At 40.3% G+C, this 22,261-nt stretch overlaps 1 protein-coding gene across 1 annotated transcript in view; it reads left to right on the top strand.

Annotated features, from left to right (window-relative positions):
* The window catches only part of dchs2 (dachsous cadherin-related 2), a 31,584-nt gene extending 22,998 nt beyond the window's left edge, over nt 1–8,586 (top strand). Inside the window, exons 15-20 of the mRNA XM_068727145.1 lie at nt 487–698; nt 825–976; nt 1,776–1,906; nt 2,030–2,316; nt 3,092–3,233; nt 4,985–8,586. Coding sequence (XP_068583246.1) covers nt 487–698; nt 825–976; nt 1,776–1,906; nt 2,030–2,316; nt 3,092–3,233; nt 4,985–7,590 — 3,530 coding nt within the window. The 3' untranslated portion in view covers nt 7,591–8,586. The remainder of the gene's footprint in view (nt 1–486; nt 699–824; nt 977–1,775; nt 1,907–2,029; nt 2,317–3,091; nt 3,234–4,984) is intronic.
* The last annotated feature ends 13,675 nt before the right edge of the window (nt 8,587–22,261 follow it).

The following is a 22,261-nucleotide window of genomic DNA, read 5'->3' as shown; positions in this document are numbered from 1 at the left end:
CAGCTTATCTGCTTCATCTGGTTGTTTATATACAAGAATTTCCTCAAGAATTATGATTGCTGCCGGCCTGATTTTATCATATTCTTACCCTAAACTCTTTTTTTTGGAAAAAAGTAATGAGGTAGACACAGTTACACTTAAATACACATTATTATACTGACATAGGAACAAATACTGTTTTAGGGTTGCCACAAAGACTTGAACCTAAAAGTGCTTCTGTCAACACCTTTTTTTAAAGACGAAAAGTTATGTTTTTCTTTCCGTTACTGTGACTTCATTTTTCCCTGATCTAATTTAAAAAAAAAAAAAAACTGAAACTTGAAATACGTTGGGCCATATTCGTCTTTCATGTTGTGTTTGCACCGTTTTCGGTTTACAGTGCCATGTATGTTCTCCTCTCATCTAGGTGAGATCCGTGTGCAGAAAGACAACTCTCTGGACACCGTTTTCGGTTTACAGTGCCATGTATGTTCTCCTCTCATCTAGGTGAGATCCGTGTGCAGAAAGACAACTCTCTGGACTATGAGGTGAGCCCTCAGATTCAACTGGTGGTGCTGGCTGACAACGGGCTGCAGACGGCTCACTGCAGGGTCTCCATCAGCCTGCTGGATATGAATGACAACGCGCCAGTGTTTGAACACGGCAACTACAGAACAGCTGTCTGGGAGGGGCAAGTGCACAACACCTACATCATGCAGGTAGACACTATGAATATTTATGCCCTCTTTGACATTGGAAATACCGTGCCGGTATGTCATATATTCAGTTGAGATTATTGCTGATAAGATTTTATTAATATCGATCACTTCGCGTATTTTCTGCAGGTGTTTGCGTCCGATGCTGACAGTGGGATAAACGGGCAGATTGAGTACTCCATCGTGTCCGGTAACCCCAGCGAAGCATTCGTCTTAGACTCTGTTCGTGGGATTCTTGCTACCAAAGTCTTGCTGGACCGCGAGATCACCCCCTCATACAAGTACGCCGACGTCACGTATTAAAAAGCATAATGGAAACATTTCTAGAATGTATGATAGTTAAGACCATACATTCTCTGGGGAATTTGTGTCCGTATTCCAAGTAATCGGTAGACTTTTGGACATTTAAATGTAATCATCAAGCCATTTAACAACAGTTCTTTTGTTTGCATTCAACAAACACATCCCATGAGTCTTTGCCATTGGCTCAGCTGTGGAAGCTGTAGAGTGCTAACAAAATACGTTTAAATGGGAAGTCATTAAATGTAAAGTCAATGTGTGTGGTCACAGTGGGCCATTATGGCACTGTGGGCAGATCGCAAATGGCTGCAGCATTATATTGTTTGACGAAACATTGTTACTCTCAAATTGCAGAAAAATAAGTTCTTCGGGGCTCTTTCAGGTTCATGCCTGGTTTACTTGTTTAATAAGTGAAACGTGTCTACTGTAAATGAGTGAGAGGAAATGATCTTGTGTTGCAAATTTGATGAAATGGGCCAATGAGCAATTTCATTATGACAGTGCACTGGCTATATCTTCTTTATTAAAGCTGTCTGACAGATTTCCTTGTTTTTTAAAATAAAGTAGTTCAAAGTAAGTCAGTGCAACAGTCATCTGCACAAGTACAAGTAGAATTACTGATTTTAGAAATTACAGAAAAAGTACAAATACTTAAAATAGCTGCTTAATTATATTATTGGGACTCTATAATTCATACATTTCCAGCCCAGCATAATGCAATGATACTCCATCCATATGATGCAAAGTGGCATCGTTTGTGTTCTGCCTTTTATGTTACAGGCTGGTTCTGCAGGCAGCAGACAGGGGGAACCCTCCTCTCAGCACCACCGCCACCATCAGGGTCCAAGTGGTGGACGTCAATGACAACATCCCAGCCGTCCCCCCGATGGAGCCTGTGGTTATAGCAGAGAGTAAGACCAGCCCCCTCTGCTCTCTGACCGCTTGCCATGATTAACACTCATTCACATACAAACACTGTCTATGTTCTTTATCTATTTTATGGACTTATTTCGACGTCTTCTGTTTTACTTCAGATCTTCCGGCGGGTTACATGGTCACCCAGGTGACTGCGAACGACGTGGACCTGAGCTCAACCATCACCTACAGCTTTTTAGACAACAGTAGCACCAACTTCCCCTTTGCTATTGACCTATATACTGGTGTGGTCACCCTGACTCGAGCCCTGGACTATGAGGAGCAGACAGAGTACACGTTGACGGTCTGGGCGTCTGATTCCCTCCACCAGACCACCGGAGAGGTCAAAGTTGAAGTGCTTGACGTCAATGACAACGCCCCAGTCTTCACCAAGGTCTCCTACCAGGTATAGATGAGATGTATATCGATCAAAAGGTTCAAGGCCAACAGGCATGTCTTATTCAGGATTTATACAATGAAGTTGTTTGTTAGTGCTTTGTTAAAGTGATGAAGAAGAACTTTTGGGTTGAAAGGTTGTAAAAATCTTTGTGCTTGATGTACTCTCTCTTTGTCTTTTAACCGTAATCCTTTATTAATGATTTACTAACATGAACTGCAGACTTGATGGCTTATTGGAAACTAAGTCTTTAAAGACGTACTTCAGTGATTTGGTCAGTCATTTCCGTAATGTTGGAGAATGCACATAAGGCAGATTTAGAAAAGAATAAACCAAATTGGAGCAGAGCAAGTTGATATATCCTGACTTTTAGTCCCTTGCATGGGTCTATCTACAGAAACACTGGATCCTACATTTCACATAATGGAAATTGATCGCAGTGCCCCATTTCATAAAAGGTCACAATGTTCTCACTTAGTAAATCATTGACAAAGGGTTTTTAAATGTATGAGGTTTTTTCCAGATTTTCGGTGCAGTCATTTTACTCAGTTTAAGAGTGGGACTGTACATTTGAGGGGTCATATAATAAAGAGTTGACTATAGACAAATTCTGCTGAAGAGATTTTTCAAACTTGGCAACCCAAAAGTTGTTCTTCAAATGTGGAGTTATAAAGCAATAATAAATGTTTATTAACCGTATAAGAAAGTGGTATCTGACTGGATATATAGAACATCCATTATGATCTTGCTGCGGATGTGAATCACTATTTATTCTCTCTTGAAGGTGGAGTTGTCGGAGTTGGTTTTAGCGGACACGTTAGTTTTGTCAGTGTCTGCTACCGACAGCGACTCTGGACTCAATGGGAAGATCACCTACAGACTGCTTTCATCTCCTTTACAAGGCTTTTACATAGAGCCAGACAATGGTAAGAACAGCTTCACTGATGGAAAACACATCCTGCAATAGCTCTGATATAAATGACTCGTTGACAGTAGAACCTCACTGTATGTATGTAGAGTATATTTATATATAGAAAGGTTGGAGGTTAAGAAGTCGAGAAAAGGGACAAAACAATGATCCAAGATGTATTGCACTTCTTCTGTAAAACACATTACCCCAAGCTTTACAAGTTGTATGACTTATGACTGTCTGGTGGTCTGATTTTCATATTCATCCCTCTTATTCTCTCCATTAAAATCAGTTTTTCTGGCATAGTTAAAGGGGCACATGCCAAAGAAAAGGGCACAGAGAAAGACTTTGCCTTATTGTGAGCAGCATACAGTATCAAGGGTTACTGAGAGTTGTCATTCTGCCAGCAGCATTTCTCCAGTGTTTATATTTCTATAGTCTTGGATGTGCGAGTGAGCTCCTTGGACAGGGGGAGAGAGAAGCAGCAGAGAAGGCAATTAAAAAGCATTGAGATAAAGTGCTTCAGAGGAGCCATGCCTATCCTATTATCTCCCTTTTAAAAATGTCTAAACCAAAGAAAGAAGATAAATCGCACAGAGCTGAAATGGAACAACCCCTCCTCAGTTCTGGCCAGTCTTTTCCACTCAAGTGTGATTTATGGGCTTCTGTCATGTTTGAACTCCAAAGTTTAATATCAAAGAAATGTTTTTGCTCATATTTTGCCGTAAGGAGCTCAAATGGAAAGTTAAAATTGCATCCATGTTGACTAAAGCTCTCTAAATCCAGAACTTTAATATGGCGCTTTTGTGGTGCGGTGCCTCTCAGTTTTTCCATACCTATTTGTTTCACAGACAATGAATGGCAAAGCCTCAGAATTAATAAAGTCACCATGTAGAAAAGTTTAGGCAATGAAGTGGAACAATAAATTAAATGGACAAACACTTTATTGTCATCCAAGAAGAACATTTGCTATTACAGTCTGCACTTGGAATTCATTAAAGAATAGTCACGCAGGACATTATGTTGCATTGGGTGTCTAATGAAAAGGACAATTTTGATTTAACGGTCAGTATATTGTCATACAAACAGATATGTTTTATAGTTACTTTTTCTAAAAAGAAACTAACCAGAAACAATGAGCGTATTTGCTAAACCATCTGTTAAATCAATCGAAAGAACTTTTATAGGTTTACGTTGGTGAGACCAGATGTCTTTGAGTTTTTGAGTTTCATTGTAAAACAAAATCAACATGTTTGAATGAGTGCTTGATGTATCTGCAATATTATGGTTTGATAAAAGTGAAACAGATTTTAGTATTAGTATTTTTTTACATTGAAATTGTATACATTATTTCCTTTTAAAGTTGTTATGGCAAAAGTGTTGGGAAACGGTTGCCTATTTGCACATCCAACAGACAGCATTCATTTGGAGTCATGTCTATTACTACCCAACAATACTAAATAATACAATAGTCAATCTCTTTTTAGCTAAACTTTACTTTCTACCAACTCCTGAGAGAATTTCAACTTTAGGTGGATATGGTGGAGCATTTAGCGTGCTAGATGCTCCCCTCCGGTCATCAACAACAATTAGCTAAAAATAGCTAAAATCTCCATAGAACTGAGGTGTTAACTGTCTGTGGGTTTGTCACCATATCAGCAACCTTGACACTGCAAAGTCATTGGATCCTTTTTGTACTATTAAAAAATGGTTAGTGCAGCTTTAGAAAAAAACTATTCCCTCACTAACACATGATTTGTCTTGTAGGGTCTGTTTTTACCAATAAGCCCTTGAAGGCCATCACAAACAGCAACATGATCCATCTTCTGGTCGAAGCCAGAGACGAAGGCGAACCTGTGCAGTCTACTGTCACCGCCATAGACGTGGTGATTCTGGACACCAACGACCATGCACCTTTGTTCCACCAGGATATCTATACACTCACCGTCCCAGAGGACACGCCCACGGACACCACTCTGCTGACGCTGTCTGCAGAGGACCAAGACTGGAGCCCTGAAAACACCCACTTGGACTACGGCATCATCAGAGGAAATGAGGAAAGGCGATTTTGTCTGGAAGTAAAAATGGTTCAGGTTGAGAATCAGATGAGAAATGTAGGAAAACTTGTTCTGTGTAACCCTTTAGACCGTGAGACCACGGAGAGCTACGCACTAACGGTGAGCGTGTCGGATCGAGGAATGCCTTCACTGAACAGCACTGCTGTTATTATGGTTACTGTGACTGACTGCAATGACAATGCACCCATCTTTTCCAGCACAGGATACCACGCTCAGGTGAGTGAAAACAGCCATATAGGTACCAGGCTGGTCCAGGTCAGTGCTCAGGACCCTGACCTGGGAACTAACGGCCTGTTGCAGTATGACATTATCTCAGGGAACAGCAAAGGTCACCTCAAGCTCAACCGTCAATCTGGCCTTCTGGTGGTCAACCACTCGCTTGACTATGAGGAAGACTCAAAGTATACCCTCACCATCCGAGCATCTGATGGTGTTGAATCATCTGAGCAACGCAAAGTGGCTTTTACAGTGGTCTTCATCACAGTGTTGGATGAAAATGACAACACTCCATACTTCATGTTCCCTACTGTTAACTGTTCTGTGCTGGAGAACCTCCCAGCGTTTACCCACACCTGTTCTGTCCATGCTGTTGACAATGATTTAGGCATCTACGGCCAGCTCTCCTACTCTATTGTGTCCTCCTGCTTCATGGACTATGGCAGTGGCAGCCCTGAGAAGAAGGAGGCCTTTGCCATTGACCCCTTAACCGGCGACATTCACACCAGACAGACCTTTGATTACGAACGCGACACTGAGTACTGCTTTGTAGTGGAGGCCAGGGATAAAGGCGACAAAGCAGCTACAGTAAGAGTGCAGGTGACCATCAAGGGAGTGGATGAGTTCAGTCCCGTCTTCACCCAAAAGCGGTACCATTTCCTACTGCCAGAAAACGCCAAGCCTGGAGAGACAGTCGGTTACGTGATGGCGATGGACCATGATGGAGGGGTGGACGGGCTGGTGGAGTACTTCCTTGTGAGGTCATCGCCGTTTTTCTCAATAAACAAAACAATTGGTGCCATTTTCGTGTCAGGTCCTGTATATCGCAGGAGAGGCAGCCATGCCAGTGAGGACATGGTGGAGCTGGTCGTGTCTGCAGGTAGTCCCAAATTGGCCTCCAGGACCACCGCCTGTCTAGTTTTCGTCAATATCTCCAGCTCAGCAGAAGCACTCACCGGGGTGCCTCTTGATGCGCACATGCTCAGTTTGAGTGTGTCACTAATCATGTTCCTCCTTGTCCTCCTCATTTTTGTGGGCTTGGTTCTCAGGTACAAGATCAAGGAAGCGGCAATCAAAAAGGCTGCTGCAATTGCCGCAAACTTGAACCATGGTACAAGCTCGTTTGATAGATCCAGTAGCCAAAGTGCAATCTCTTTGCAGGAGATAAAAGGGCCCAGCATCATGGTGACCAAGAGTGACGTATCGATCCCATCCAACCAGTCAGACTCGAGCGGCCGTGGATCAGCAGAAGGGGAGACAGCTGAGGACCAGGAGATCAAGTGGATTAATCAGTACCCCTGCCGTAAAAGAGACAAGTCTGTGCAAGGAAACCAGGCCACCGAGCTCCCAGACTCTGCTTTACCTGGGGACAATATCTCCTGCCACTCTATTGATGTAGGGCCGGAACATATTTTATCTGTCAAGAAACGTTTAGTCACAGGGATGGCCAGCACAGAAAGCCTCCATCACTTCAAAGAGGAGGGAGGAGGTGAGGGGCTACTTCCTGCAATACTCAGGGTGAGGGATTTGGAGGAGAGCATGAGGACAAGTGGGTACGCTCCCCTCTCGGAAGCCCACGCCTCTGCAACTTCTCTGTCTTCACTGATGTGTTTTGAGGAGCAGATGCAGGGCAGCTACAACTGGGACTATGTTTTGGACTGGGAGCCAAGCTTCCAGCCTCTGGCCTCGGTTTTCACCGATATCGGGATGCTCCCTGACGAGGAGCTTCAAGGCGGCCGCGAGGACTTGGCAGCAGAGGCAAGCTGTCTCATGTACCCACCTCCTCTCATAACAGGAGTAGCTCAGCCTGGCATTAGGACTGTTCCTCCACGAAAGCCAGGGCGCATGCCAAGTCTGAGAAGGAAGCCCTCCTATCCCAAATATGCGTATTCCCCCTTAGCCAGGAACACAGGACTTACCCCTTCAGCCATGACACCCACTTTCTCCCCATCACTGTCTTCTCTCACCATTAGGACCCCCAGTGCCTCACCAGTTGTCTCTGAGACCGGAGTAGGGGGTATCAGGCTTGACTCAGGACCCCTCACTGCAAGCCTATTAGAGGCAGAAATCCAGGTATAGATACAAACATTGATCAAGTTTATCTATAATAATCATTCATTTGCCATCTGAAGGTAATTCCTTTAGTATTTTTAAAGAACTGTAAGGGACACAATTTAAGTTAAATATTTTACATTGACAACTTTGTTATTGTTTTAGACTCATGGGTGTCATGGGTTTAGTCTGAAAGGGGCAATACCAGGCAAAGTTGTCATTTGAACATTTGAACATAATGTAGTCATTTAATTACTTACTATAAGATTGAAGTTGATTTCATAACTCAATTATTACAGAATTGTAATAAAATGTATATCTGGAAAAGCCTGAACTCAGTTTTGCATTAAATTTGTCTAATGCAGCACTTTGAATAAGAGCAGTTGTTTGAGTTGGCAATTACTTATTGAATGTTTTATTGTAAACATGTTTAATTGTGGAGAAAGTGAAACACTGTATTAATGTGGTTGGTTGCAGCTTCTAAATGGAAACCTTTCAAGGTTGGTTTAATAAGCAAAGAAAGGCAATATTGTTCTGTAGTTAATCTCCCTGGAATCATAACAAGATTTTAAATACAGACCCATTTTTGCCTCCCTCTTCTTTAATATATTTTTCCAATAAACTGCCAGTAAAATTGCTTGTCCAACAGTTAAGTTTGTTATATTGTGTCTTTCAATTCTTTAAAAGTCAAGGCTAGCGCAAAAAAAACAAAAAAAAAATATGAGGGATTCTTCACTGACATTAATTCAGTACGGATTCAATAAATTGGATTTCATTGTCCTGTCACTGGTCAGCATTATAACAGATATTCCTAAACCAGTTCCAGATTCTGGCTGTTCTACTTTTTTTTGTCATGAACAGAAGTAGTCTGTTCCCTTCATGATTGCTTTTGTGTGTGCTAACTGTAGACTACAGACACCCTGTTGATAAACAGCACTTTATGTACAATTTCCAGATAATTGTATGAGTTTAAATATTAATACATTTGCAAACAAGTTAGCAATAAAGAAACTTTCTTCTGAATTTTTCTTGGATTAAGTATTTAATGGTGTTGTGATACTGCTTGTCTTTCACATTGAATAATTAGTGCATGTATGTGTATAATGCTATTTTCAAAGACAGGATTTCTTAGTGTACATTACATTTACTAAAGTAAACAACAATAATTCAGAGTTTTCTTAACTTTGGGAAAATTATAAAAGAACAAAAAAAAACGGTTAATAGATCAAGGACATTTTACCACACACAGCTACATGAAATACTGGAATAGAACTGTCTCTTTAAAATGTATCGTATAATTGTATTCTACTTATAATGAGCATTTTCCCCTGAATTCATTTTTCCCATGGCCACTCTCTGTATTTTTTCTGAACAAATATCCAAAGTGAAGCAATTCATACTGCATTTCAAATACTAAAAGATGGGAATGCCATGATTCAATTTCTGATCTTAACCTCGTGAACTTTGATGTTTTCCTCAAAAAATCGTCCTAAGTAGCGTCAAAGTTCTGAAAACATTTCCATGTGGTAGAAAAGCAACAGTGAACTCTGGTTTTGAAGATTCATTCAGTCATGCTTGAGTGAAATATGATTTTTTTTTCATATTTATTTTATTACTTTTAAAATAATTTGACACTTTTACCTCATATCGACGTATCATTGCAGCTCATTTTAACATAAAATCTTACATGCAGTATTAGTTCTCTTCAATTTATTTATGTATTATTGAAATAGCTGAGGAGATTCTTCCCACTATTGAGATTTAAACATTTGTCTTGCTTGTAACAATGATCTGAATATCTAAGAATTTTGCCTCTCTAAGAAAAGTAAAGAAATTTGAAGTGATTCAACATGGCTCCACTTGGTCTGCAGTTAATTCAAATGTGCTGGCCTCCGGGAACATATGAGCTGAGGAGCGAAATTCTTTATCAGATAGTTTCGTGAAAGATAATAAACAGCCAGGCCCTGAACCATACCAGCCAAGTGTGTCCTGCATGTAGTCACTGATCAGTACGTAAGTATTTATTGACTCAGTTCAGTCTCTCCTCTGCACCTCAGTGGGTTTTGACAAGCTCTGCGCTCCTCTGTATTTGTGATTTCAGCAGGTCCTTGGCCTCGGGATTATGGTGATGGAAGAGATCTCTCACCATATTGAGGATGGTCCTCAGCCTTCTTTGTTATGCTGTCACTCATGATTACACGCCTCTCTCAGATGATAAAAATAATGTAGCATTCTGGTGTACTCTGAGAAGAAAATTAAGTGATAAGACATTTACTTTAAGCAAAAAACTAATGTATTATTCAGTTATTAATCAGTATTTCAGCTCTAGTATATTAACCTTTATTTAGACAAAATCCATTGAGAACGAGGTCTCATTTTCAAAAGTTTTAGTCGTATAAAAACAAAGATAGCAAGAGTAGCGGGAACCATCGCCTCTACAAAAAGTGATTCGTTTTCATTGAACCCTGTTACTGTATGGCTTAATATTAATGGACTCCCACTGTTACTGTAAAGCTGTTTGAATTGTGGCCTATCTTCTATTTGCAATTAATATGCATTCACTCCAGTTCAAATATTTAAATTAAAATGATAATCTACTCTGGCTAAGGTAGTTTATCAAGAGTAAAATAATAGCTGTGATTTAACTGCAAGCTTCCAATCTATACACACCTCTGCATTAGCAACCCACTGAAATGAAGGTACAGGCACCTTAACCCTCTCTCTCATTACTTCAGGGCCCTTAGGAGCAACTTGGGACTGTTAGTACACTGGCTGTGGTCATTACAGTGAACACCTTTATCCAGGCCCAGCTCCACTCACATCTCAGCCCTGCATCAAGCTGCGCTACACAAACAGCGTCCTCTTCCTGAAGCTCTTTGACCACATCATCTTATCAATATCTGGGCCTCGGTTTTCGTGGTCATAAAAGTTATTATCACCACGAAATAGCCTCATTCTGCTTTGAGTTAAAAAAAACAACCTGCAACCAGATCCGCCGGTGTTCGTTAAACGTTAACGTTACGTGTTTTCCTCCTAAATCGCGAAAAGGACGAACGTTAACAGTCGACAAATTTAAAAAAATGAACACACTAGAAACGCTACTGCAGATATAAAAACGCAAAATCAGTTAACTTACAGCAGCTGCTCTTCACTTAAAAGACAAAGTCCACTCAGGTCTCTCCAAAAGTTTTCAAAAGCACGTAGCTTGTGCTCAAAATGTCATGTCAATGTCATAACTTCTTACATACTTTTCAACTTGAACTCTTACTAAACACTAAGATCTGCTAGATAGCTTTCTGTTTAACAAAAGTCACGCTGGCCCTCTAACCAATCACAGCGCACCTTAATGCTGACGTACTTAGCAGGCTACCTCAGTAGCAGTGTCACGTCAAAGAATACGACCCAACATGTCAAACTAACGATCTGATTGGTTGAAGACGATGACAATCAACAATATTGTCCCCATATACTTTAATCTGCAAAGTCTACCTAGAGGACCTCGGGCCTCTCTTCTTACATAGAGACATAGGGGCTGAATCTGATTGGATAAGAGCTCTACTTAAAACAAGCTGTACTGGAAGCAGTGCTGCAGGCTGGAAGCAGAGCAACTGAGGAAGACAGGAGCTGTGCAATGAGAAAATAAGATAATGGGAAACAAATTATAATACTTGTAGTGTATTTGTGAAAAATTATTAAATTATAAAATAGCTATAACTTTGTGATTCTGTTTAGGACAGCAGAGAAGGCTTAGCTGGCCCTGACGGCCCACCACTGATATATATATATATAGAAGAAGCTATCATGCCGTGTTCACACCAAACGCAGCGCGAATTATTCGCAGTAATTTGCGCTAGAGCCAAAGAGGGGGGCGTGGCTTATTTCAGTGGAAGCCGTTATTCACTTAAGCCATTTATTTCCTCCATCAACCATGGAAGAAATAACCTCTATTTCTGCTTAGTACTTGTTGTGGAAGTCCCAAAACTAAACACCTTCTTCTAGCAAGCCACACATAGGCTGGCTTACTACAGCTGTATGAACACAAAATAAACAGGTGGTGATGAGGACGCTCCCCGGCAGAATGACTCTTCTGGCCCAAGTAAAGGAGAACAACAACAACAACAGCAGCAAAGTGACGGGGACAATGGTGACTGTGACTTCGCAGCTGACCTGCAAGACGAAAACAAGGACTCAGGAGAGAGATACGGAGCAAGTACAGAGACCTCATCAACTCAGTGCAACGTAAGTAAAACTGACCGGCAGGTTGGGATGCCAGCAGAGGACGTTGATGTTGTTTAACTTTATCTGTTGACACATCTTTGATGCATTTCCTTCCTGCGTGTTTCCCTCTAGAGAATAGGGAAGATTTGCTGACCAATAACAAGCTCTCAGAAGTTTTAGAAAAGGCTAACACACTTTTTAATGATGGAAGGTGTGATTGAAACCACAGAAATGTTGAAGTGTCTCAGTACCTGTAGAGGAGGTCGAAGAGGGAGAGGTGGAAGCTGGAGAGTCATTCAGCCATAATCAATGCATCGTCTCTATCAGCCTCAAAACGTGGAAGGTTAGCAAGTTATGGCCTTAATCTAGCAACGATACAAGACCCGGATTTAAAAAAGAAAGATCTTCTGTTGCGTCTTTGATCATGATTTGAATGTTCCCACAGGAGCTCATAGAGGCCTGCGACATCAGCCAATGATTCAGCCTCCAAACACAGAATGAGTGACGGACCCCAACACTTTTCCTCAGCTGAAACGGAACGTTGTTTTTAGGTGTGTTAATGCTTTTTAAAAATGTCTAAATAAAAAAGACAAATTGTTCTAAATTAAATGTTCTAAAGGCCAAATTTCAGTGACGGTCACTTTTGTTTGAATTTCTACTTTTTACTGTTTTTAGAAGTTTGAATAATAAGAAGAGAAATAAGAGAATTTTGGTACTGGTACTGTTTTCATGTATTTACGGAGTATGAGTGAATGTTATATTCAGTTTGAATGGTTTGAATGATATTTGTTAACTGGTCAACCTCATGCATTAAAGGTGCTCAATATGAAATTCAGAGAATATCTGTAAAATGAAATAAGACCAGAGTTGTTACCCCTGTAAGTTGACTTACTGCATAGCTGTGCCAACCTGCGTATCGTATTGGAATTACTGAACAAATGGGAAATGTGGGCTGAATTTAGAGGTTCTGAACCAGGGACCCTCGTCAAGGCAGGGCCTCAAGATTAAAGCAGAAACAACCTTAAGGCCCTTCTCATGTCTGAAATATATTCCCAAACAAAATGTTCAATTTCAATTGATCAAATGACCTCAAACCAGTTGGCACACATTGAACCTGGGGGCTTTTGTAGCCCATAGGGGTCTTGGGCTCCACTTTGGGCAGTTTGTAATCAAGCACATCATTTTGAGTAAATGATACTGGTGGACAGAACAGCGTCAAAAAAAGCACAGTCAAATTAAGATCTCGAAGCGCCACAATAATGTATACTCATCTGTATCAGATCATCACAAGGGTGAGCTCACAGATTCCCCATGAAGAAAAGATTATCATCTGTTAGTCCGATCTGATAAGCACTTGGAAGGGGAGGTCGTTTTGACAAATACAGCACAGCTGTGTTCTCGTCCTGGCTTGAGTTTCACATTTATCTCTGTTTGCATTCTACTGAGATATGTACTGGCCTCTAAACAAGTTCTGCATTGTGGTTTGTGGTTGTTTTTCTCAAGGAACTTCAGGCTGCGATGCACTGAAGGAATTTAGGTTAGATACACTTGGCGGGGAAACGGTTTGAGAGCGGGAAGGTGCAGTCGTAGCGACAGTCGATTTAATAATAATTTGTTGTAAAATGTTTTCATATCCAGTAATACATTTTGATACATTTTCCTCTTGGCTAAAATATGATTTGATGGAGAAATACACAAAAAGTGCTAAGTTTTAGTGTTTACTGTGTGTTAGCTCACTATACATTTGTGTTTAGCTAAACTGGAAGTTTTTACATTGACGAATGTAAAATCGAATTAAACCAAATTGCAGCAGTCCGATCCTGGTTTGTTCTGTCTGGTGCCAGAGGTACAGTGGGTTGTTAGACTTTTACCTGAATAACAGTAACAAAAAAAAAAAAATGTATATGTATATGTGATGCAGATTTGTGACATGTGCTTTAGATTATAGATTCCACCTGTAAGTAAAGCTATAACAAGAGCCTCTGGGAACTCTTCTGAAGTTCTCTTACATGAAATATGGTATAGATTATAGACTAAACTTAGACTGGTCTTCAAAAGACATTTCATTTCTGCATATTCTCTTATATACTATACTTGTGTATTTAATGCAACTCAGTTCTTCAGTATGATCATTTTGTTTCCCATCAAAGCCTCAACTGTTTTTAGTTTTTTCAGAACAGAACATTTAGCTTTTTACCTTTCTAGTGTTGAACGTTGGATCTGTATAGTGAAGCAAATGCAGAAGTGCCTTAACTGTAAGAAAGCATTCTTTCTACTGGCCATCAGGGAGTGACTTCTCTGTTTGCAAAAAGAACTTTGATTGTATAGACGTCTATGAGAAAATAATTCTACTTCTCACTTGATTTATTCCCTCAACATTGTAAACATGAGTTTATGGTCTCAATCTCTATTTTAACGTCTTCTTCAATGCATCATGATGTTAATTTATAAATTATGGTCCCACTTAGAGTAAAATACAATAAAACGATAAAGCAGGTTATGCTTTAAGGCGTGGCTACATTGTGATTGACAGGACAGTTGAAGCAGCAGGAAATGTCAATAGTTTAGAAGATATTTGGTCCTAAACTAAAATATTTGACAAATTAACCGTGAGCTTTAGCAGTGAACTTCTATAGTATTGTCAGAATCCCATTTGAAAGTTTCTAAAAAAAAAAAGGATCAAAATCGAGGCAGCAGAACCTACGTTTTTTTTATTCCACAAATTCCTCTTTCTTGTCAAAAACCTGGTGCCTACATAAACCACAATGCAACTCGACAGCCAGCATGTTTGGTTGGATCTTGGATTGTACCAGCAGCTGATTTAGTGCTGCAGGAATGAGTTCTACAACCCAGAAATGAGTCGTAGCCTTGAGCTGTTAGCCTCAAGCCGATTAGGAGCTAGTGCAGAGGTCTGCTAAAGTCACTTATTTCTAAAACCAGATTATCCTCATTTTTAAATTTGTAGTCTTGAAGGAGTTCTGGTATTTCCATATTTGAGATTGTAGAAGAAACTTTTTGTGTAAGGAATTTAATTAACTGACACAAACAATAAATTATCCACTTTTTATTCAATAAAGGATCGACACACTTACAGTTATGTTTGTTTCTTAGTTTCGAGGAGAGCCAGAATCTGTTTACAGTCTGTCAGCAGCTTCGTGGCGAAACCATAAATCACCTTCTTCAGTATCATGAATTACCACTGGGCCCTTTGACTCCAGACAATCAACATATGTGCAGAGTCTTGATATTTTCCATACATCTGTAAGTTCATCTAAGTTGTGTTGCTGAAAGATTGTGTAAACATGGTCACACAGAGAACACGCTTTATGCTTCATTTGCAATCTGGAAACAATCCAATATTTTCTGTTTTCTCTCACTTTCCTTTTTTTTTTCTGAAACAAAAGGGCACATTTGATTGCAGAAGAGAGAAATGTTATGATGTATTAAAAAACGAGGAACAATTTTAACATTTATTTATTATACAGCTGTTACCTCTCAATCTTCACAAAAGAATCACAATGCGCTTTACATAAAGAATCCCAGAACGAGAACACATAAACTGCGCTGACCACAGCTTACCTCCGTTTTATCAGAACCATGTGGAACGTCCTTTCTATCTTTTTTTGAGATGTTTGACAAGTGTGTGGGATGATGTATGCCAGAGTGCACTGCTGTGCCTGGTCCTGATGGAAATGAACACAGACATGATGTGGGATAGCGGAGCAGAGCTGGGAACAAGGATTTGAAGATTGTAGAAACTGACTTGTTGCCGGAAGATTTTTTTTCCAGGCTCTTATCAACTCACTGCGGAGTTTCATTCCAAAACCCCATAAAGTACATTGGTTAAAGGAAAACAAAACTTCCATACCTCTTGAATATGTCAAACCCTAGTTATATTAACGACAGTGAACCACAGCAATAGTGGGAAATATTTAAAAGTGCTAAAATTAATTTTGCAATTAATTATTTGCAATGTAAAGATATAGTGATACAAAACATGAACCAAACCGTGATCTGCTACAATTTAAAATGCATCACTAATGATAATCTAATAATATAATGCAATGTAATATAACAAGAAGCCATTCAGAATTACATGTATGGTTTCTTTTGACACGTTTATGGTAATAATTCTGTACTTAAAATACAATTCAAGATGTTAACTTGTGATTGAGTACCTGCCATTGTGGCAATGCTACATATTATTTAAATAAAAGACCCTTCTCTACCGCCAGTTAACAATATTCTTTTTAAAGTGGTTTCATGATATTCTATTACTCTGTTATTCTTCAGTCCGCCCAAGTGTAATAAAAGACAGACAGTCTTTTAAAAATATGCTGTAATTTTTTGTCAGTTTTAATCTTGAACCCAACAAACAGTAGGTTCAACAATAATCCACTTTCACAGCTATCTACTTTCTTTTTAAAGTCATTCTAAGGGCATGACTTTATGGATGGAAATATCAGTCTGTCAGTTGGTCCACCACTTTGGTCCAGATTGAATATCTGTATCTAATAGATACTGGATGGATCGCCATGAAATGTTTGTTGCCTACCATCACGAGGTTGACATTTGTGGTTTTGAGGAAAATATCGCAACAGCTATTGTTTCTTTTGTCCAATGCTTTGGTTAGCTGTTTATGTCGACTACAACGTTTGCATGAGACAATGAAACAAACCGTACTTGTGTCAAATGAAAGCTTTTCAGAGCCACCTTTTCAACCTACAGGTGGTTTGATACTTGGCTACCCAATAAGCTGGAACCAGACTCCTCATTCCCACACACACACACACACACACACACACACACACACACACACACACACACACACACACGTCGACAGGCCTGGAGCCCCTTGAACGAGACCAGTGGGGAGAGGAAAGCTTTGTTGGTGGAGGGCAGGGGAAGGGAGGGTCAAACAGGCTTTGGATGTATGAAGGAGCCTCAAGCATCACATTTGGGTCCAATCAAATCAGTGATGTTTTTTTGGCCACACTATATAAAACAGATGGACCAAAAATGGGAGCCGTACAATTCTTTTGTATTTAAGCTGTTTAGAGTGAAGAAGTAACATTCTTTTTCACTTTAGGGCTATTGATCAGTGCTTCGCAGCGTTCCTTTTTGTTTTCTTAAAATGTCTATTTGTTAGTGTTTTGTGGCATTTTCTTTCAAGTGCTGTTTTGTAGTTTTCACTCTTAGCATTCGTTTGTAGCACTGAGTCGTGTTTTGTCTGTAGCATGTGTGGCCTTCTGTTAACATATCTCAACCTTTGACCTGCTGGTAATATGAGGCCTAATAGATTTTAGAGTGCGAATGTCACCTTAAAAGAGTGTTTGTGGACATGCAAAGTTGTTTCACACCCACAAGTGACCTGTAACCCCTCAGGAAAGCAGCGGGGGATGAAGTGTGCACTGGAGGGTGGGGGTTGTTTTAGCCACAAGGGTGAAAACCGGGCAGGTGCTCCCTACTGGGGCCTCTGCTCCCAGTTTAAGGGGCCTGGTTCTCCTGTGATGGATAGGTCTGGCTGAGATGCCAGGACCCTTTGGGGCAGAGTCCACAGCAGGGGAGGCACCATCTGGGAACAGAATGTCAAGGCTGGCCCGAGAGCAGAGATTTATGCCCCAACCTCAGGTTCAAATGGCTGCGTCTGACACAACGTAGACGAGGTGGCAATGACAGCTTTCCTCCCTTCTAGTACGAAAGGAGTCCATCCATTTTTGTCTGTGGGTACATCAGGAGGATGGAGGGGATCAAACACATTTCGGGGTCAAGTCTTTCCAAATCTTCCCTCTTTTTCACTGGGCGTCCCTCAGTGTGCGTCATGTAGGTTAACTTTTAAACAGTGCAGGTAGCAAATGACGCAGTGTCCATCTCTCTGGTAGTGCTAGCTTTGGGTCTTTGTCTTTGCCCTGCTCAACAAAGGAGAGCTAATGTAATGTACAGAGCAAAAATAAACAGCATGCATAAATTAAGCACAGACAGACTGAAACAAGCAGACCAGAAACTATTTTTCCCCCTCAGCCCACTGAAGAAGCAACAACCAAACCCACTCTACCATCCTCCACGCACACTCGTATATGCAATCCAGCAGCAACATCCATGTGGAATAAACACAGGTGGTGAGTAGCATGAGTTCATCCACTGACCAGTGAAATCCCCATCGGTTAGCTCAGGGTAACGAGAATCAGAGGCCCCGGCAGTTTGATGGGCCTATTAGTGCCTCGGCTGCACGGGGAGGTTGGAAGGGAAAAGTATTAAATAATTAGGGCCATAGACACAGATGTGGGAGACAGGAGGAAAAGCTTGGTGTGTGTGTGTGTGTGTGTGTGTGTGTGTGTGTGTGTGTGTGTGTGTGTGTGTGTGTGTGTGTGTGTGTGTGTGTGTGTGTGTGTGTGTGTGTGTGTGTGTGTGCTGGGGGTTCCGAGGCCTTTGGAAGTGGTTGTGCAGGACTATGCACAGTGTTCCATGTGGAGCTCATTTTGTCCCTTCATTTTGAGGATAATCTGCAGAGTGCAAGCACAAAGCGTGTGTTCATTTCAACCACAGTTGTGTTTCCAAGTGTGAATTTATGAGCAAACTAAGTACGTCACCGAGGCTCAACCTTAAATAGAACAACAATTACTTTATTATTATTGTTCATAATGATTTTTACATTCCTTACAACAACCTAAAATCATTTTAATCCGGAGTGGTATTGAATGCCGGTTTGATGTTATCAGAATACGATGAAGCTTTTGGATTTAATATTTTTTAAATAAACAATGGGATATTTCATGCTCTTTTCAGAGCAGCAGAAACAAAAGATTTTTGTCACAAGAAAAAGGGCAAAAACAGCAGTGGCATCATCGTGACACTGAGAGAGTTTGTCACTTCTTGCTTCCCATTACAGTAGTAATAGCAGCTTTAAAACCCAAACATCATGCATGGAATGGATTAGAATAAATGTTATATTTAAGCGTGTGTACACTGGATGTGTCATCTGATAGGGCCTACGTAACTTCTGGCAGAATGAGGCTTGGTTGGATGTTTTGGTTGGCACGTGGTAGCTCCGTATTGTGCCATCACCAGAATTTAACCAGGACTGTCAAGCACAGATTTGCAAAGATTTAATTAAGCGGTAAAAGATTAGCACGGCCATGTTTACGTTCCGGTCGTGTGCCTTGTGGTGCAGTGATGATGCTCTAAAACACTTTCCCAGAGCTTCTGTTTCCTCCCTTTGTGATAAATACAAGCAGAATGTCAAAAGAGTACAGCAGAAGCACTCTGGTCGCTTTGTTGGATGTTTGAGGTTAAAAAAAGCCAGCGTTACGGGGAAGCCATCATTTAGTTAATGTGAGGCCGGTTTTTAAGGGTGTGCAGTGATGTGTCTCCCCAAAGAGTTTAGGATAACTCAAGGTCTTTTCCTCCTCTTCTCAGCAGGACTCTGCAGGTTTAATGCCCACTGCCTCCGGCTTGTTCCATCTGCCATTAGACAGAACACACACACACACACACACACACACACACACACACACACACACACACACAAGGTAACGACGCTACTGTCAGACAGCGCTAACACGAGTCCACTGAGGAACCATAAAGGGCTTGGTGATTCCCTCTGACTGCATTTAGGGTGTTTCTCTGTTACCACAGTCGGAGAATTCAACATGTGGGGTTTTAATGTTGCCTCCTTCTTATGAAAGCAACAAGGTAGCAGTGATGACATGTTTGTGGGTCCATTGGACAACTCAACATTTATAGTTGGCACGATTACAAAAGCACTTACCTCTATGAAGGAGAAAATGTCTATTTTTGGAAATAAGCTGTGAGTTAAAGTCTGCAGAGTAGGGAAATAACAATCCCAGGCATTATATGATGGAATATAAAAAGATGACGTACAGAGTAGTTAAACAATATGAATAACTAGAAGTTTGTTAATAGTACAGCTTTTCCTTTTGAGTCAAGCTCCGTTGGTCTTGTTTGCAACTGAGGGCTAAGAGTAAAAATAATAATGTAGCCTTTGGCTTTTAAAACTCACTGAAAACATATTTGTCTCAGAAAGTTATTTGTCACTTTCATGATGAGCTGTTTACTTTTGTTGCACGCATCTACGTTGGTCATCATGAATTACAAACATAAACAGCTGACTGTGCTGGTGACAAATGGGAGCAGCATATTTAGGCTGACGTGGTTTATGCTGGAGAAATGATTTGAAAAATAACAGCATATGGACATTTTTCGTCATGAAACTCTGCTTGGAATCCATTGCAACTGCCACAAATCCAATGGTGAAGTTATTTGGCAAGTCTGGGTTCTCAAGATAAAATGACTCTGATTTACATTTAAGTAAGTTGAATGGAGTTATCAGTGGTACTTGTATTATGCTGGGAGAAACTAGAATATTTGATAGTGTCAGAGGAAAGAGATCATCATCATGTTTTCTGTGCTATACTGGTTTCCGTATGGAGATAGATCTGTTTTAATGGCTTTGTCCCATTCTTGAAACTGTAGAAACCTACAAGTCAAATCTTGTTTCATGGTTCAGAGTGGCTGTTTTGAAGCGTAGTGAGCAGAGGTTGTTCAGAGTTTGGGCTGAACTTGTGTAGAGTCTGTTTCTGTTCAGGTTGACACACACTCTTCTCAGTTATACCTCCAAACAAAATGTGTCCTTGTTGTGGTGTCACAACTGTGAATGAATACCAAACCTTTATTTACACTTGAGCCCATGTCTGGTATTCCAGGGGTCACTGTGGGTCACTTGCTAACCCGCTGCCACGATCGCTAAAATTAAGAGGGGTGGTTTTTCTTTTTAGTTTTTTCTAACCCCCAAATTCCTCTGATGAAGGTTTGTGAGATTATATTTCACAACATAAACTGTCAAAAGGCAAATGATCCATGGCTTCTGCCAGAGTGGTAATTTGTTCTTGTCTTTGCAGGAAGTAAATTAATTTGAAAACTTGACTTTAAACGTGTTTAAAGATCAAATCATTTGTCTTTCTTATTTTTTCAATAAACATAAATGAGATCAAAAAGAACCAAACGGACAAATAAAATGAACAAACAATAAATCATCACATTTTTAAGAAGTATATGTTAGTAAACCAAGACAAACTCAAGGTCCAACAGCACAATACTATTAAAATAAATGCAAGGTTGCAGATTGAGATCCAGGACCCACATTTATCAAACTTCCCTAAAAACCCTTAAAAATGACACTTGAGAATGCTGTAAAAAGACAATTTAGAAACATTTGAGTGTTAAGAATAACAAACATTTACTAAGCCCCCACTTACAGTGAAATGTGGAGTAATTTATAAACTTTATATATAATACATATATGCTCAGAGCAGGAAAAGCCCATCACAGACAATAAGGACTCCAGAAAATGTAATCTTAATTTTAAAACATTCATTTTATTTGTGCAAAATCCTTCATGTCAACATCAGCAAGTAATATGTTTAATCAACAGCATTCTAGTATATTTATTTAAAAAAGGAAACCAAGCTTGAGAATTGAGTAGGACATTGACAAACAACAATCAATTCCACAGTCATGTTGTTTCTGCCCCTGATTAATAAAAAAAAGAGAACAAAAAGCAATGCAACATCATATCAAATGCTTAAATCAAAGGCAACCATAGCGGCTAAAAACAGCCAATTCTAAACTATGCATATTGCTTCAGCTAACATAATATTCATCACTCCAAAACATGTCTCAGAGGGTTTCTCTCTGTGCTGCATTCATTTAGGACCTACTCTTAACTGAACTTCAAGAACAGCAGCATCTCTTTTGAGAGGAATGTGTGAAGGTGACGAGGGGCAGGACTGTGGGGTGCCCTGCTCCGTATGGGGTGATCAGGTACGGGTCATTCAGAAAACACTTCAGTGACGGCAGGGCTGCTTGTACTTTTGTCTAAGTTGTAAAATATCCCCCGAGAGCCCTTCACAGTGTGAGTCTTCCAGCTTCAGTTTCGATCGGGGGTCAAAGAGCAGGGCCCTACAGAAGGATCTGCTTGTCACACTGATCCATGGACATCCTGCGAGCATAAACCTGCCTGGCTCACTGCTGTGTTTTATGGTACAAACACACTGTTTTTGGATCCCGTAACACAAATCAAGCCTTGAAATACTGAGCTTTTGTTCATACTTATTAGCTGTATGGTGGTCATCACAAGCCAATAGAATAATTAGTTTGACATTTTGGGAAATGCATTTATGCGTTTCCAGTATTTCTGCTAAGCTAAGCTAACAGCTGGTGGTCTTCCAGTGATGGAATGTAACGAAGCACATTTGCTCAAGTACTTATGGACAATTTGTTTTATGTATTTGTACTTTACTTGAGTATTTATTCTTGTACTCCACATTCTGAAAGCCAATATTATACTTTGTACTCCACCACATTATACATATACATCAATGAATAAATTACGATACGTTATTACAAGTTTAGCTACCAAGCAGTAGCCTATATAGGCCTAAAGTAAGTATTTACAATTAGC

This window comes from Cebidichthys violaceus, unplaced genomic scaffold, assembly GCF_023349555.1.
Source record: "Cebidichthys violaceus isolate CVI_PGR_0920_01 unplaced genomic scaffold, fCebVio1.0.p SCAF_4, whole genome shotgun sequence".
In the NCBI taxonomy this organism is placed as follows: domain Eukaryota; kingdom Metazoa; phylum Chordata; class Actinopteri; order Perciformes; family Stichaeidae; genus Cebidichthys; species Cebidichthys violaceus.
Note: the sequence above shows the minus strand (reverse complement) of the source record. Positions and strands in the feature narration are given on the sequence as shown.